Source organism: Callithrix jacchus, chromosome 9 (genome assembly GCF_049354715.1).
Source record: "Callithrix jacchus isolate 240 chromosome 9, calJac240_pri, whole genome shotgun sequence".
In the NCBI taxonomy this organism is placed as follows: Eukaryota; Metazoa; Chordata; class Mammalia; order Primates; family Cebidae; genus Callithrix; species Callithrix jacchus.
Window position 1 is genome coordinate 64,100,004 of NC_133510.1, and position 18,155 is coordinate 64,118,158.

Consider the following 18,155-nt stretch of genomic DNA (forward strand, 5'->3'; position numbering starts at 1 on the left):
CATATGTAAAACAGAGTGGAATTTCCAGGCAGATCTAGTTCATATGTAACATGTCTTGATAATTCCTTCCTTAAAATATATAAGACCTCAAATGATCATGGCCCTTTATTTAAAAAAATTCTGTTCTGTGTCCCTCATCCATCAGAGGACTCATTCATTTGTCTGTCCATTCATTCATCCATCCATCCATCCATCCATCCATCCATCCATCCATCCATCATTCATTCATCCATTTAAGAACTATTTATTGAGCACTTATCATTGCTTGGCATTGCAGACAAAATTGTGATAAGAAGCTATTATCCCTGCACTCTTCTGCCTTACAGACTAGAGGTGAATACAGATTTACATCTATAATCATTATTATGATATTATTAGTGAAAAAGCACAGAATACCACAGTGAAATATAACCTGGGGGTCATTCTTTTCATTTCTCTATTTGCAAAATTCTGTTTTATCATTCTTTCACTTGTCAGCTCCCATTCACTAGTCACCCACAATAATCTCGTCTTTTCCTACACAACCCAGCTTCCTACCCAACTTTCACATTTGCTGAAAATGGCTAAGATCAACAACAATCCACTGTCAGTTCTCATACTTTCACTCTTCTTATCAATCTCTCTCTGCAGCACTTCACATTGACAACAAACTATATTTCTTGAGACATCTCTTCTACAGGTCTATTGCCCTTCTTATTAACCCCTCTGCTTCTTCTGCTCTTTAAATTTTGGGAGGATCCTTAACATTTAATATTTAAGCCTTTTCTATACAAGCTTTTGTTTATGAACTCATGTAGTCCTGCCTCATCAACTATCATGTACCTGTTAAGGACTGTGAAATTCATAGATCTGGTTCCAAATTCAGATGGGCATTTAACTTATTTTAAATGAGAATTTAACTTAATTCAAAGCTAAATTTATTATCTGCATAACTTTTTCAGACTCCTTTTGTTTTGATTGAAATTAATAGTGGTAACATTTACTCAGTCTCCTTGGATTGAAATTTTGTTCTCCTACTCACAATATTCCTTCTACCAATATTTCTTTCTCTATCCCCTCTGAAAACATCTATTTTCTCTCCAACTTAGGTTGAGTTATTCAACTGAGTAACTAAATAGAATAAAACCATATTCATTTCACTATTAACACTTAACAGGTTGTAATTTATTTCCAAATCTCTCTCAATGAACTGAAGTTAACCTATTTATTGAGTACTTAGTAACCAGCAGAGAGCTTAGCACATAGTAGGGACTCATTAATGAAGTCTTAAATTTTTTTTCATCTCTCTTTTTTTCATACCTAGTCCCAAAGATATTTCTTAAATTCTTTAAAGATTCACAAGCTTTTTGACCATATCCTTAAAGGCTTGTTTTACCTGTTGGTTCCTTAGGGTGTAAATAAAGGGGTTCAACAAAGGAGCAACTGAAGTAATAAGGAGAGCTACTCCCTTGTTGAATGTGTCCCCTTCTTTTGCAGAGGGATTAATGTACATAAACATGCAGCTTCCATAAGAGAGGGAGATGACAATCATGTGGGAAGAGCAAGTGGAAAAGGCTTTTGTCCTTTGCTGGGCAGAGGGGAGCTTCAGAATAGTCTTGATAATGAATGTATATGAGAGAATCACTAGCACCAGAGTGACCACCAGGGTCATAGATGCCACAAGTACGACAACCTTCTCCATGAGGCTTGTGTCTGAACATGAGAGTTCCAGAAGAGGCTCATAGTCACAGAAATAATGATTCAGTCTGTTGGATGCACAAAAGTCCTGCTGACTCATCAGGGTGATTGGTGGTATAATAGCCATTAACCCACCCAGCCAAGAGCAGAAAATCAGCTGGGTGCAGACTCTGTTGCTCATGATGGTGGTATAATGCAGAGGTTTGCAGATGGCCACATAGCGGTCATAGGACATGGCAGCCAAAAGGTAAAACTCTGTGGCCCCAAGGAATATGGCAAAGAAATACTGAGTGAAGCAGCCAGCAAAACTGATACTCTTGTTCCCTGTTGTGATGCTAATCAGGACCCTGGGAATGAAGATGTTTGTGAAGGAAATTTCTAAGAAAGAGAAGTTCCGGAGAAAGAAATACATGGGAGTCTGAAGGTGGGAGTCCAGCAAGGTGAGGATGAGGATAGTCAGATTTCCAAAGATGCTGAGTAAATATGCAAGGAAAAGAAAGGTGAAAACTGCCACCTGGAGTTCAGGGACATCTGTTAGACCCAGAAGGATGAACTCAGTTAATATAGTTTTATTTTTCATTGTTGAAAAAGTTTTTAGTCTCAAAGTAAAAAAAAGAGTAGTAATCAAAGGTGAGAAAGGAAGGGGGGCACTGAAATGAACAGGGGGGCTCTGAAATGAACAGACAAAGTCTGACAAGACCAAAATGAAATGGACGATGTACTTCTCCTCTGATGACATGGTCCAGACCAGTGGCCCATTTGAATGGTGTTGGATCCTTTCCAGTCCCTTTCACCCTATGGAGGAAAGTTCTTGTTAATGACTTTTCCACATTATACCCTCCCTAGTGCTCACATGAAGCAAGTGTCTGTCTCACAGATGATGTTTAAAACGTTGTGAAATAAGTTAATAAAAGAATGCCTTCAGCTGCTACCTCCTTCCAGAATAGTTATGAATTTCTTTCTCCCATTAATTTTCTTTATTTCTCATTGACTCCATTCTTTGCCATACTTCCTTTGTGTGCCCAACTCTTCTCAGAATTGTTTTTCTTATTCTTCCCTACTTAAAAAAATATCTGATATAGCAATTTCTAATTTTTCTTCTGGTTCAGCTTTCTTAATTCCGTTGATGCCAAAAAAAGTGCCACTTCTTTCCAGTGGACCCTCCAACTTCTTAGCCTATGTCTGTCTGTTAAAGATCTGTGTATTAGCATTATGCTTGTCTGTCCTTTGAAACATTCACCACTTCTGGGGTGAGTAAATATTAGATTAGAATACTTCCACAAACACATTTAGAATCTTTAGATCTAGAATTTTGCTTTCCTGTAAGTACATGAAGATTCTATTACATTTCAAGGAAATTTTAGGATCTTAAGAATATTTAAGCAAGAGCTTTTAAACTAGGGATCTAGTAATCCACAGATTAGATTTACTATGTCTGTGAATCCATTAAATTATGTGTAAAACATTTTGTGTATGTGAGCATGTGAATTTTATGGAGAAAGTGTATAAAACTATGATCCAGGATTTCCTGGGAGATTCCATATTTGAGCACTTCATGGGTGTTTTAAGTTTCTACTTATTGTGAGCTCATGCAGTTATAGAGTCACATTATTGGGGAGTGCCCTTATTGATTTATTTAATATTTCTTTCTAGTTATGTTTTATAAATATTTTAAGGCAGCAGGTTTAAAGCATTTTTGATTAAAATTCATTCTAAATTATATATATTTTAATAAACACATATATATCTCACTTAAAAGTTTTTTCTTCCATAAATTTATTTTTATTTATTTATTTATTTTTTATGTTTTCTTTTTTTAAATTGCGTTTTAGGTTTTGGGGTACATGTGAAGAACATGCAAGATAGTTGCATAGGTACACACGTGGCAGTGTGATTTGCTGCCTTCCTCCCCTTCACCTATATCTGGCACTTCTCCCCATGCTATCTCTCCCCAACTCCCCACACCCCACTGTCACTCCTCTATTCCCCCCAACAGACCCCAGTGTGTAGTGCTCCCCTCCCTATGTCCATGTGTTCTCATTGTTCAACACCCACCCGTGAGTGATTAAAAGTTTTATAGAGCATTCCTTACTATGTATGGTATATTCTGGTATATTCTTTTTCTTTTTTTCATACAGGGTCTGACTCTGTCACCCAAGCTGGAGTGCAGGCATGATCATGGCTCACTACAGCCTTGACCTCCTGGGCTCAAGCGATCGTCCTACCCCAGCCTCCTGAATAGCTGGGACCACAGGCATGCACTACCATGCCCAGTTATTTTTTTTGTAAATTTTCTGTGAAGACGGGGTCTTGCTATGTTGCCCAGGCTGGTCTTGAACTCTTGGGCTCAAGTCATCCTCTCACTTTGACCTCTCAAAGTGCTGGGATTACAGATGTGAGCCACTGTACCTGGCCCATGTGATAAAATATGAGATTTTCTATTTAATTTTTTAAAACGCTGGTTGCAGCCCACTAACTAAATTGATTTTATAACCTCCTTGTGGGTTGCAGTCAACAGTTGCAGTCAATCAGGGATCAAGGTAAGTTATTGTAAATAACTTTGGGAACAAACTTTAAATATACAGCTGAGAAAAGAGAGTCCAGAGGAGTTAGCTTGGAGATAGGCTGGTGGCGCTGGGGGTGGTGGCCAGAGAGCATTAGCTACAGATACCCTTCCCCTCCTGGTTACTAACCTGGAGTCTTCAGGGAGTGGTTGAATAGTCACCTCGGTATCAGCTTCAGGCTTTACAACTCCAGAGAAGTAAAATCAATGAAGCTACAAATAGGTAACATACTTCCTTACTTGACTATCCAAATGATTATTGTGTGATTGTCATCCTAAATATTCTTGGTGGCAAATTAAAAATTTAAGGCAACATAATTACAAAATATTATGAGATTTATTGCATTTTGTTTTTACCTTTCCTGCCACCAAGTTCTACACTACATTTCATAGAAATACACAAAACTCCAAACTTCTCTTTGTAGATAAGAAGTAGTCTTCTGCTGCTCCTATTTCTTACCATTTCAGTGGGGATTTGCTGATCTCCACTGTTCAACTTATTAAACTGGAGCTGAATCAGAGTTTTTGGTGATCCTCTTTTTTAAAGCATAGCCAATAACTAGGACAATAAAAGAAGGACTTTGAGGAGCAGAGTAGTCCTGATCTTTTCTGTTGTAGGAGAAATGAACTGATGATCTCAGAAGGCATAATATGCACTACCTCTCCTACCCCAGATTAAACTTTACACAGAGTGACACAGGTTATATCTGCTCTATTGAGAGCATGCACTGGGAATCAATTGAGTGAAGAAACACAAGTTGCTTGGGGGATCCTCACTTGGAACAGGCTAATGAATGTCCTTTGTGAATAACTTTGGGAACAAACTTTAAATATGCAGCTGAGAGAAGAGGGTCCAGGGAGACTATCTTGGAGATTTGTTGTTGGTGGTAGGGGAGGTAGCCAGAGAGCATCAGCTGCAGAGAAAAAGAATTTGGAGTCATTATAGTGTTTTTCCTCAGGTGGATGGTCATAGCTGGACTTGGCTGTGGACAAACAGATTTGGTGGAACCATGTGGAGGTCCTAAAAAGCCACACTTAAAAAAAAACTTTTATATTAGGTTTAGGGGCACATGTGCAGGTTTGTTATATAGGTAGACTTGTGTCATGAAGGTTTTGTGTACAGGTTATTTCATCACCCAGGTACTAAGCATAGTACCCAATAGTTATTTTTTTTGGATCCTCTTCTTCCTCTTATTCTCTTCTGTCAAATAGGCCCCGGTGTCTGTTGTTCCCCTCTTTGTGTCCATTTGTTCTTGTTTAGCTCCCACTTATAAGTGAGAACATGTGGTATTTGTTTTTTTGTTCCTGCATTAATTTGCTAATTGGCTTCCAGCTCCATTCGTATTCCTGCAGAGGACATGATCTTGTTTTTTGTAGGTGCATGGTATTCCATGGTAAATATGTACCCTATCTTCTTTATCCAGTCTACTATTGCTGGACCTTTGGGTTGATTCATGCCTTTACTATTGTGACTAGGGCTGCAATGAACATAGATATGGTTTTGCTGTGTCTCCACCCAAATCTCCTTGAATTGTAGCTCCCATAATTCCCTCATGTTGTGGGAGGGACCCAACGGGAGACAATTGAATGGGGGAGCAGTTTCCCCCATCATACTGTTCTCATGGTAGTGAATAAGTCCCATAAGATCTGATGGTTTTATAAGGGGAAACTCCTTTTGCTTGGCTATCATTCCCTTCTCCACCATGTGAGATGTGCCTTTTCCCTTCTGTCATGATTGTGAAACTTCCTCAGCCACATGGAACTGTGAGTCCATTAAACCTCTTTCGTTTGTAAATTGCCCAGTCTCTGGTATGTTTTCATTAGTAGTGTGAAAAGACTAATACAGTAAATTGGTACCAGGAGTGGGGTGCTGTGAAAAGATACTCAAACATGTGGAAGCAAATTTGAAACTGGGTAACAGGCAGAGGTTAAACAGTTTGGAGGACTGACCAGACAGGAAAATGTGGGAAAGTTTGGAACTTCCTGGAGACTTATTGAATAACTTTGGCCAAAATGCTGTTAGCAATATAGGGAATAAAGTCCTGGCTGAGATGATCTCAGATGGAAATGAGGAACTGGTTGGGAACTGGAGCAAAGGTGACTTGTTATGTTTTAGCAAACAGACTGACAGCATTTTCCCCCTGCCCTAGAGACTTGTGGAACTTTGAACTTGAGAGAGATGATTTAGGGTATCTGTCAGAAGAAATTTCTAAGCCGCAAAGCATTCAAGAAGTAACATGGGTGCTGTTAAAGGCATTCAGTTTTATAAGAGAAGTAGAGCATAAAAGTTTGGAAAATTTTCAGCCTGATGATATGACAGAAAAGAAAATCCATTTTTCTGAGGAGAAATTCAAGCTGGCTGCAGAAATTTGCAGAAGTAACAAGGAGCTAAATGTTCATCCCCAAGACAATGGGAAAAATGTCTCCAGGGCATGTTAGAGATCTTCACGGCAGCCCCTCTCCTCACAGGCCAGGAGGCCTAGAAGGAAAAAATGGTTTCGTGGGCCAGGACTGGGGTTCCAGTGCTGTGTGCAGCCTAGGTACTTGGTGCCTTGCATCTCAGCTGCTCCAGCCGTGGCTGAAAGGGGGCCAACGTAAAGCTCATACCATGGCTTCAGAGGATGTAAGACCCAAGCCTTGGCAGCTTCCACTTGATGTTGAGCCTGTGGGAGCACAGAAGTCAAGAATTGGGGTTTGAGAACCTCTGCTTAGATTTCAGAGGATGTATGGAAATGCTTGGATGCCCAGGCAGAAGTTTGCTGTAGGAGTGGGGCCCTCATGGAGAGTCTGTGGTAGGGCAATGCAGAAGGGAAATGTGGGTTGTAGCCCCCAGTCAGAGTCCCTACTGGGGCACTGCCTAGTGGAACTATGAGAAGAGGGCCACTGTCCTCCAGATCCCAGAATGGTAGATCCACCAACAGCTTTCACTGCACACCTGGAAAAGCCACAGACACTCACTGCCAGATCATGAAAGCAGCTGGGAGGGAGGCTGTACCTGCAAAACCATAAGTAGAGCTGCCCAGACCATGGAAACCCACCTCTTACATCAGTGTGACCTGGATGTGAGATATGGAGTCAAAGGAGATCATTTTTGAGCTTTAAGATTTGATTGCCCCTCTGGATTTTGAACTTGCATGGGGCCTGTAGCTCCTTTGTTTTGGCCAATTTTTTCCATTTGGAATGAATGTATTTACCCAATGTCTGTATCCTTATTGTATCTAGGAAGAAACTAACTTACTTTTGATTTTACAAGCTCATAGGCAGAAGGGACTTATCTTATCTTGGATGTGTCTTTGGACTGTTGGACTTTTGAGGTAATGCTAAAATGAGTTAAGACTTTAGGAGATTGTTGGGAAGGCATGATTGGTTTTGAAATGTGAGGACATGAGATTTGAGAGGGGCCAGGGACAGAATGATATGATTTGGGTATGCCACCACCCAAATCTCATCTTGAATTTTGTCTCCCATAATTCCCTCATTTTGTGGGAGAGTCCCAGTGGGAGACAGTTGAATCATGGGAGCAGTTTCTCCCATACTGTTCTTGTAGTGAATAAGTCTAATAAGATCTGATGGTTTTATAAGGGGAAACCCCTTTCACTTGGCTCTCATTCTCTTCTCTCTTCTGCAGCCATGTGAGACGTGACTTTCACCTTCTGCCATGCTTGTGTGAGGCCTCCCCAGCCATGTGGAACTGTGAGTCCATTAAACCTCTTTCTTTTGTAAATTGCCCAGTCTTGGGTATGTCTTTATCAGCAGCATGAAAATGGACTAAAACAAACATATACTTACATAAGTCTTTATGGAAGAAGAATTTATATTCCTGTATTAGTGTGTTCCCACACTGCTGCAAAGAAATACCTGAGACTGGGTAATTTATAAAGAAAAGAGGATTAATAGTTTATAGGTATGCAGGCTGTACCAGAAGCACATTGGCTTCTGCTCTGGAGAGACCTCAGGGAACTTGCAATCATGGTGGAAGGTGAAGGAGAAGCAAGCATGTCTTACATAGCCAGAGCAGCAGCAAGAGAGAGAGAGGGATGAGAGGTGATACATACTTTAAAATAACCATATTTGTAAGAACTCATTATCATGATGACAACACTGAGGGGGGAAGGTTGTAAAACCATGAGAAACCACCCCCATAATCCAATAATCTCCCATGAAGGCCCTCCTCCAGCATTGGGAATTACATTTCAACATGAAATTCAGGTGGGGGCACAGATCCAAACTATATACTTCTTTCTATAACCCCACCCAAATCTCATGTCTTCTAACATTTTAATTTTTATTTATTTATTTTTTATTGTACTTTAGATTCTGGGGTACATGTGCAGATCATGCAGGATTGTTGCATAGGTACACACATGGCAATGTGATTTGCTGCCTCCATCCCCCCGTCACCTACATCTGGCATTTCTCCCCATGTTATCACTCCCTGACCTCCCCACCCCCTCGCTGTCCCTCCTTTGGCCCCCCTCAACATCACAACACCCCAGTGTGTGATGCTCCCCTCCCTGTGTCCATGTATTCTCATTGTTCAACACCTGCCTATGAGTGAGAACATGCGGTGTTTGATTTTCTGTTCTTGTGTCAGTTTGCTGAGAATGATGGTTTCCAGATTCATCCATGTCCCTACAAAGGACACAAACTCATCATTTTTTATGGCTGCATAGTATTCCATGGTGTATATGCACCACATTTTCCTTGTCCTGTCTATCATCAATGAACATTTGGGTCGGTTCCAGGTCTTTGCTATTGTAAACAGTGCCACAATGAACATACCTGTGCATATGTCTTTGTAATGAAATGATTTATAATCCTTTGGGTATATGCCCAGTAATGGGATTGTTGAGTCAAATGGAATTTCTATTTCTAGGTCCTTGAGGAATCACCACACTGTCTTCCACATTGGTTAAACTAGTTTACACTCCCACCAACAGTATAAAAGTGTTCCTGTCTCTCCACATCCTTTCCAGCATCTGTTGTCTCCAGATGTTTTAATGATCGCCATTCTAACTGGCATGAGATGGTATCTCAATGTGGTTTTTATTTGTATTTCTCTAATAATCAGTGATGATGAGCATTTTTTCATATGTTTGTTGGCCTCATATATGTCTTCTTTTGTAAAGTGTCTGTTCATATCCTTTACCCACATTTGAATGGGTTTGTTTGTCTTTTCTTGTAAATCTATTTTAGTTCTTTGTAAGATTCTGGATATTAGCCCTTTGTCAGATAGGTAGATTGCAAAAAATTTTTCCCATTCTTTTGGTTGCCGGTTCACTCTAATGATTGTTTCTTTTGCTGTACAGAAGCTCTGGAGTTTAATTAGATCCCACTGGTCTATTTTGGCTTTTGTTGCCAATGCTTTTGGTGTTTTAGTCATGAAGTCCTTGCCTAAGCCTCTGTCCTGAATGGTTTTCCCTAAGTGTTCTTCTAGGGTTTTTATGGTGTTAGGTCTTATGTTTAAGTCTTTAATTCATCTGGTTAATTTTAGTGTAAGGTGTCAGGAAGAGGTCCAGTTTCTGCTTTCCGTGCATGGCTAGCCAGTTTTCCCAACACCATTTACTAAATAGGGAATCCTTTCCCCATTGCTTGTTTTTGTCAGATTTGTCAAAGATGTCAGGTTTGTAGATGTGTGGCATTGCCTACAGGTCCTCTGTTCTGTTTTATTGGTCTATATCTCTGTTTTGGTACCAGTACCATGCTGTTTCGATTACTGTAGCCTTGTAGTATAGTTTGAAATCAGGTAGTGTGATGCCTCCATCTTTGTTCTTTTTGCTTAGGATTGTCTTGGCTATGCGGGCTCTCTTTTGGTTCCATATGAAGTTTCAGGCAGGTATTTTCAGTTCTGTGAAGAAGGTCATTAGTAACTTGATGGGGATAGCATTGAATCTATAAATTACTTTCAACAGTATGGCCAGTTTCACGATATCGATTCTTCTAAACCATGAGCATGGAATGTTTCTCCATCTGTTTGTGTCCTCTCTTATTTCGTTGAGCAGTGGTTTGTAGTTCTCCTTGAAGAGGTACTTTATATCCTTAGTTGTATTCCTAGGCATTTTATTCTCTTTGTAGCAATTGTGAATGGGAGTTTGCTCATGGTTTGGTTCTCTGTTAGTCTGTTATTGGTGTATAGAAATGCTTGTGATTTTTGCACATTCATTTTGTATCCTGAGACTTTGCTGAAATTGCTTTATCAGTTTAAGGAGATTTTGGGCTGAGTTGATAGGGTCCTCTAAATATATAATCATATCATCTGCAAATAGAGACAATTTGACTTCCTCTTTGCTTATTTGAATACCCTTTATTTTTTATTTTTGCCTAATTTCTCTGGCTAGAACTTCCTATAGTATATTGAATAGGAGTGGTGAGAGAGGGCATCCTTATCTAGTGCCAGATTTCAAAGGGAATGCTTCCAGTTTTTGCCCACTCAGTGTGATATTGGCTGCAGGTTTGTCATAAATAGCTTTTGTTGTTTTGAGACATTTTCCTTCAATACCTAGTTTATTGAGAGTTTTTAGCATAAAGCACTGTTGAATTTTGTCAAAGGCCTTCTCTGCATCTATTGTGACTAGACTACTCTGTGCGGGGCAGGGTATCTATGAAAAAAGGCAGCAGCACAACAGGAACTTATAAATAAAGCCAACCTTCCTAAGACAGAGCACCTGGGAAAAGAGGCAGTTATGAGTTCCGCTGCAGCAGACTTAAAATTACCTGCCCAGCAGCTCTGCACAGAACAACAGAGCTCCCAGCACAGCACTTGAGCTCCTATAAGGGACAGACTGTCTCCTCAAGCAGGTACCCGACCCCCATATACCCAAAGAGACACCTCATAAAGGAGAGCTCCTGAATGTCAACTGGATAAACAATAAAATGAATGCAGAAATAATTGATCATGATGGATAAGCTTTTTGATATGCTGTTGCAAAAATCTTCAATAAAATACTGGCAAACCAATTGCAACAGCATATCAAAAAGCTTATCCATCGTGATCAAGTAGACTTCATTCCAGGGATGCAAGACTGGTTCAACATACACAAGTCTATAAATGTAATCTACCACATAAACAGAACCAAAGACAAAAACCACATGAGCAGCTCAATAGATGCAGAGAAGGCCTTTGACAAAATTCAACAGTCTAGTCACAATCTGCCAGCAGAGGTGTTGCTGAGCTGCTGCAGGCTCTGCCCAGCTGCTGTATGAACAGCCTCGGTAGTGGTGGTCGCCCTTCCCCCACTGAGCTGGACCATCCTAGGTCCAGCTGCACTGCTGCGCAACTCGCAATCCAGAGCGTTTCAGATTGCTTGTTTTGGGGGGGCAGCAACTGCAGAACCAGATTGCATGGCTCCCGTCTCTGTCCCCTCCCTTTCAGTTGAATGGGCGGCTCTGTCTCCCAGGCATTCCAGGTGCCAGTTGAAATGCCCACCCAGATTTGTGTGAGTTTCTGTGCACCAACCCAGCACTGGCTGAAACTGCCATGCTGAAAACTCGTGGGACTTTTAGGCCTGGGAATCTCCTGGTCTGTGGGTAGTGAAAATTTGTTTGGAAATGTGGTGGGCACTCACCCTCTGCATTGTTCTTGCTGGGAGCAAGAGCAACTCTGGAGCTGTTCCTATTTGGCCGTCTTGGATCCTCCTCTGTCTTCTCATATTTTTAAAATATAATCATGCCTTCCCAATAGTCTCTTGAAGTTTTAATTCATTTCATCATTAACTCAAAACCCACAGGCCAAAGTCTCATCTGAGACAAGGCTAGACAACTCCACTTATGAACCTGTAAAATAAAAAATGAGTTAATTACTTTCAAAATACAATTGATAGGTGGGTATTGGGCAAATACTTCTATTCTAAAAGGGAGAAATCAGCCAAAAGAAAGGGGCTACAGGCTCCCATGCAAGTCTGAAACGCAGCAGGGCAGTCATTAACCTTTTAAGCTCCAAAATACTTTCCTTTTATTCCATGTTACACATCCAGGAAATACTGATGAAAGGGGTGGGCTATCAAGGTCTTGGGCAGCTCCACCCCTGTGGTTTTGTAGAGGTCAACCTCTGTGTCTGCTTTCATGGGTTGGTGTTGGGTGCTTGTGGGTTTTCCAGGTGCATGGTGCAAATCGTTGGTGACCTTACCATTTTGGGATCTGGAGGATGGTGGCTACCTTCTCACAGATCCAGTGCTCAAGTGAATACTCCGTGTGGGGCTCCAACACCACGTTTTTCCTCCACTTAGTAGAGGTTCTCCATGAGGGCTCTACCCCTGAAGCAGGCTTCTGCTTGGATATCCAGGCTTTTCTATACATCCTCTGGAATAGAGATGGAGGTTTTGAAGCCTCAACTTTTGCGTTCTGTGCACCTGTGGGCTTAACACCATGTGAAAGCTACCAAGGCTATGTCTTGCACCTCTGAAGCAACAGCCTGAGTACCTGGCCCCCTTTGAGCCATGGCTGGAGTTGCCATGGCTGTGATGCAGATAGCAGTGTCCTGAGGTTGTGCAGGGCAGTGGCTGCCTCATAGGTCTCTGAAATACCTATGAGGCCTTTTTCATATTATGTTGGCTATTGGCACTTGCATTTCTTTTAGTTTTGCCATTTTTGTAGCCCCATTTGAATTTATCCCCTGAAAATGGGGTTTTCTTGTCCACCACATAACCAGGCTGCAATTTTTAAAAATCTTTACTCTCTGCTTCCTCTTTAAATGTAAGTTCCAATTTCATATTATTTATTTGACTCATACACATGAACATAGATTGTCAGAAGCAGCCAGGTCACATTTCGGTGGGGCATCTCTAATCCCAGCACTTTGGGAGGCAAAGGTGGTGAATCTCTTGAGGCAAGGAGTTCAAGACCAGCCTGGCCAACCTAGCAAAACCCCATCTTTACTAAAAAAAAAAAAAATTAGCTAGTTCTGGTGTCTGTAATTTCAGCTTCTCGGGAGGCTGAGACATGAGATTGGCTCCAACCAAGGAAGCAGAAGTTGCAGTGAGTCAAGGTTGGGCTACTGCACTCCACCCATTAATCTGTTGAATGCTTAGGTTGATTCCATCTCTTGGCTATTGTAAATAGTGCTGCAATAAACAAGGGTCTGGAGATATATCTTTAACATACTGATTTTCTTTCCTTTGAATATATACCCAGTAGTGGGTTTTCTAAATTATATGGTAGTTGAATTTTCAGTTTTTTGTACCTCCACACTGTTTTCCATAATGGCTGTACTAATTTATATTCCTACCAACAATGTGCAAGGGATTTCTTTCTTTCTTTTTAAAAAAAATTTTTTTAGATGGAGTCTCACTCTGTCACCCATGCTGGAGTACAGTGGTGTGATCTTGGCTTACTGCAACTTTCACCTCCTGGGTTCAAGCAATTCTCCTGCCCCAGGATCCTGAGTAGCTGGGATTACAAATGCATACTACTGCGTCGAGCTAATTTTTGCATTTTTAGTAGAGATAGGGTTTAACCATGTTGGCCAGGTGGGTCTCAAACTCCTGACCTCAGGTGTCACTCTCCTGCCTCAGCCGCCCAAAGTCCTGGGATTATAGGTATGAGCCACCATGCCCAGTTTAAAGGATTCCTTTTATCCACATTTTTGCCAACACTTTTAATTTATCTGTCTTTTTTGTTTTTTTGAGACAGAGTCTCACACTGTCGCCCAGGCTGGAGTGCAATGGTGCAATCTGGGTTCACTGCCACCTCTGCCTACCGGGTTCAAGCAATTCTCCTGCCCCAGACTCCTGAATAGCTGGGATTACAGGTGCCCACTACCCCTCCTGGCTAAGTTTTTGTATTTTTAGTAGAGACAGGGTTTCTTTTTTTTTTGGGGGGGGGAGGAAGGCAGGAAGGAAGGGAATAAGGATGGTAGGGAGGAAGGAAGGGATGAAGGAAGGAAGGAAGGGAGGAAGCGGGGAGGGAGGGAGGGAGGGACGGAAGGGAAGAAAGGAAATCAAGCAATGAAAGAGACATTGCCGACCTGGATCTAGAGGTTTACAAGTTGATTTCTTTTTTTTTGAGAGAAGGAAAGAAAAAAAAAATAAGTAAAGGAGAGGAAGAAAGAGGAAGAGAAAGAGGGAGAGTAAATGGAAATATTGCTTTATTTTGAAAAAAATTGGGTATTAATAATGGCCAATCAATGTTTCATTTAAACTAATGGGTAGGTGTGATGTGGTATTGACAAGAATGTATATTTTGTGTATTTGAAGTGGAGAGCTCTATAAATATTTATTAAGTTTACTTGTTCCGGATCTGAGTTCGAGTCCTTGATATCCTTATTAATTTTCTGTCTCATTGAGTCTAAGTCTCGTATCTGGGTGTTAGGATCGTTAGCTCTTGTTGTTGCATTGATCCTTTTACCACTATATCTTTGTTGCTTTAAAATCTATTTTATCTGATACAAGAATTGCAACTCCTGCTTTTTATTTATTTATTATTTATTTTTGCTCTCCATTTGGTTGGTAAATCTTTCTCCATCCCTTTGTTTTGAGTCTTTGTGTATCCTTGCACGTGAAATAGGTCTGGATGTAACATGCCGTTGGGTTTTGGCTGTGTCTTTTGATTGGGAATTCAGTCAATTTAAATTTAGGGTTACTGCCATTTGATGTTGACTGGCTGTTTTATCCATTTGTTGGTGTAAATTCTTCTTTATGTTGATGCTCTTTACTTTTTGGTGTATTTTTAGAAAGGCTAATACTGGTTGTTTCTTTCTGTGTGTAATGCTTCTTTCAGAAGCTCTTGTAAAGCAGGCCTGGTGGTAATAAAATCTCTGAGTTCTTGCTTGTTCATAAAAGATTTTATTTTTCCTTCAGTTGTGAAGCTTAGTTTGGCTGGATATGAAATTCTGGGCTGAAGGTTCTGTTCTTTGAGGATGTTAAATATTGGCCCCCACTCTCTTCTGGCCTGTAGAATTTCTGCTGAGAGATCTGCTGTAAGTCTGATAGGCTTGCCTTTGTAGGTAATCTGACCTTTCTCTCTGGCTGCCCTTAGTATCCTCTCCTTCGTTTCAACCCTGGTGAATCTAACGATTATGTGCCTTGGGGTTGCTCTTCTTGAGGAATATCTTTGTGGTGTTCTCTGTATTACCTGGGGTTGAATGTTGACCTGCTTTGCTAGTTTAGGAAAATTTTCCTGAATAATATCCTGAAGGGTATATTCCAGCTTGGATTCATTCTCTCCATCGCATTCAGGTACACCTATCAAATGTAAATTTGGTCTTTTTACATAGTCCCACATTTCTTGGAGACTTTGCTCATTCCTTTTTATCCTTTTTTCTCTAATCTTTTCTTCACGTTTTATTTCATTAAGTTGGACTTTGACCTCTGATATCCCTTCTTCTGCTTGAACAATTCGATTGTTTAAACCTGTGCATACTTCTCGGAGTTCCTGTATTGTATTCTTCAGTTCCATTAATTCACTCATACTCCTCTCTAAGTTGTCTATTCTCAATAGGATTTCATCAAACCTTTTTTCAAAGTTCCTAGTTTCTTTACGTTGGGCTACAACATGGTCTTTTAACTCACCGAAGTTTGTTATTATCCATTCCTTGAAGAGTGATTCTGTCATCAGGAGGCGCTCGTTCTCCATCAAGCCTTGTTCCATTGTTGATGTGGAACTGTGATCATCTTTAGAGGGAGAGGCGTTCTGACTTTGAGTATTCTCAGCTTTTTTACGCTGGTTTCTTCCCGTCATTGTAAATTTATCCTCCTGTCGTCTTTGAAATTACCAACTTTCAGATTAGGTCTCTTGCGTGGACGTCCAAGTTGTTAGTTCCCAGGGCCAGAGCAGTGGCATTAAAACTGATGGTGCTTTTCTTCACAGGATTCTCCTGTCGGGCTTCCTTCTTGTTTCCGTAGTAGGTGACTCTGCCTTCCCGGGGCTCCAAACCTCGGTCGGAAGGGGAACCGGTCCTGTTTACTCTGCGCCGAGTGCTGCCGCGTCGAGGTGCTGGTGGAACCGCTGCGCCGATCATGAGAGTCACGCTGGCGACTCGTGTGTTTCCACCACTGGGGGATCTTCTGCTCCGTGAGCGACCAGACTTTGTCTGAAAGTGTGGCGTCCTCTAGTTCTCCGCGCCTTCCCTGAGAGCTGCAATCCTGGGATGTTAGCAATCGGCCATCTTGGATCGTTCTGAGACAGGGTTTCACTATGTAGGCCAGGCTGGTCTCGAACTCCTGACCCTCATGATTTGCCCACCTCGGCCTCTCAAAGTGTTGGGATTACAGGTGTGAGCCACCACACCTGGCTTTATCTATCTTATGATAATATCCATTATAGCAGAAGTGAAGTGATACTGTGATTTGGTTTCTCTTTTCTTCATGATTAGTGATGTTGAACATCTTTTTATATGTTTCTTGGCTACTTGCATATCTTTTTTGAAAAATGTCTATTGAAGGCTTTTGCCTATTTTAGAATCAGATTATTTGCTTTCTTGCTATTCAGTTGTTTGAGTTACCTATATATTTTTCATATTAAGCCCTCATCAGATGTATAGTGTTGAAATATTTTTTCCTATTCTGTAGATTGTCTCTTCACTCTGTTGATTGTTTCTTTAGCTATGTGAAAGATTTTTAGTTTAATCCCATTTGTGTATTTTTGCTTTAGTTGCCTGTGCTTTTACTGTCATATCCAAGAAATTACTGCCCAGATCAATGTTATGGAGTTTCCCTCTTTGTTTTCTCCTAGTAGTTTCATAGTTTGGATCTTACATTTAAGTTTTGATTCTATTATGAATTGATTTTTGTATATGCTGTTAGATAAGGGTGTACTTTAATTCTTCCATATGTGAATGTCCAGTTTTTTCAAAATTACTTAAAAATTGTCCTTTCCAGAGGACTCAAGATGGCGCAGTGATAACAACCCAGGATTGAAGCTCTTGGTGAATGCACGGAGAGGGTGAGTAAGGGCCACATTTCACATGGATCTTTGTTGCCCACAGAATGGGGAAATTCCCAGGTATAAAAGAGACATGGGACACCAGCCAGAGGTTTTGCCTGGTGCAGCCAGCAGCAGGTGTGGCCGGCGGCTGGCGCTGTAGCGCAGTGGCGCTCCACAGCGCTCCACACAAAGCACACTGGTCCGGGTGCCCTGTTGAACCGGCAATCTGAGACTTGAGAGGGCTGAACTTGAGACTGAATGGGACTTGGACAGTGATCCAGCACAGGAGATTCCATGAAAACAGCATTTGGGGTAGCACAGAGGGACAAACAAAATGGAGATTCCAAACACTCCCAGTTCCCTTAAGGCACAGCTGAACCCAGGACAATGCAGCTTCGTGGGGAAAGGTCATCCACCGTTACCCAGGCAATCCACCCCTACTGAGGTACATGCCCATTGCTGACACAGCCTGCTGTTGCTGAGGCAACCTGCTACAACAGAGAGACTCCGCTGCAGGGTGTAGCCCATGGCAGCAGGGCGGAGACCGCAGCAGAAGGGCAGAGCCTGCAGCAACAGGGCGAACTTCACACCAGCAGGGCAGAGCCTTGGCAGGCAAATAGTGACTAGACTGCCTCCTAGCTGGGCACAACAGCACAACGGACATTCACAAAGAAAGCCCCAATCCCCCCGAGACAGAGCATCTGAGAAAAAAAGGGTTTTTTAAATGAGATCTGTTGCAGCAGAATTAAATGTAGCAGCCTAACAACCCTGAATGAACAACAGAGCTCACAGCTCAGCATTTGAGCTCCTATAAAGTACAGACTGTCTCCTCAAGCAGCTCCCTGACCCCTCTATATCCAGAAAACTGACATTTGGCAGGCATCATTCTGGGAGAAAGATAGCAGAAAAAAAAACTGGTAGCATCCCTCACTGTTCCGCAGCTGCTATAGGTGGACCCCAGACAAGCAGGGCCTGGAGTGGACCTCGGCAGTCATACAGTGGAGGGGCTAGACTGGTAGAAGAAAAACCAAGTAACAGAAATACTTCATCATCAACA

At 41.5% G+C, this 18,155-nt stretch overlaps 1 protein-coding gene across 2 annotated transcripts; it reads right to left on the reverse strand.

Annotated features, from left to right (window-relative positions):
• Positions 1 to 228: 228 nt before the first annotated feature.
• On the reverse strand, positions 229 to 4,900 carry OR2AP1 (olfactory receptor family 2 subfamily AP member 1). Of its 2 annotated transcripts, XM_017976594.4 has the most exons (3): positions 4,701 to 4,900; positions 4,371 to 4,453; positions 229 to 2,472 (listed from the first exon to the last, which is right to left on the reverse strand). In XM_017976594.4, exon 3 carries the CDS (start codon positions 2,414 to 2,416, stop codon positions 1,328 to 1,330), a length of 1,089 nt encoding a protein of 362 aa, XP_017832083.3. In that variant the 5' UTR covers positions 2,417 to 2,472; positions 4,371 to 4,453; positions 4,701 to 4,900; the 3' UTR covers positions 229 to 1,327. The 2 variants fall into 2 exon arrangements, with proteins under 2 accessions (XP_017832083.3, XP_078194178.1); XM_078338052.1 differs by having other exon boundaries at positions 4,371 to 4,900.
• Positions 4,901 to 18,155: the final 13,255 nt, after the last annotated feature.

Bases quoted from the DNA above. Each gene is read 5' to 3' on its own strand.
- OR2AP1 (XM_017976594.4), bottom strand. From the start codon at position 2,416: ATGTCATCAGAGGAGAAGTACATCGTCCATTTCATTTTGGTCTTGTCA.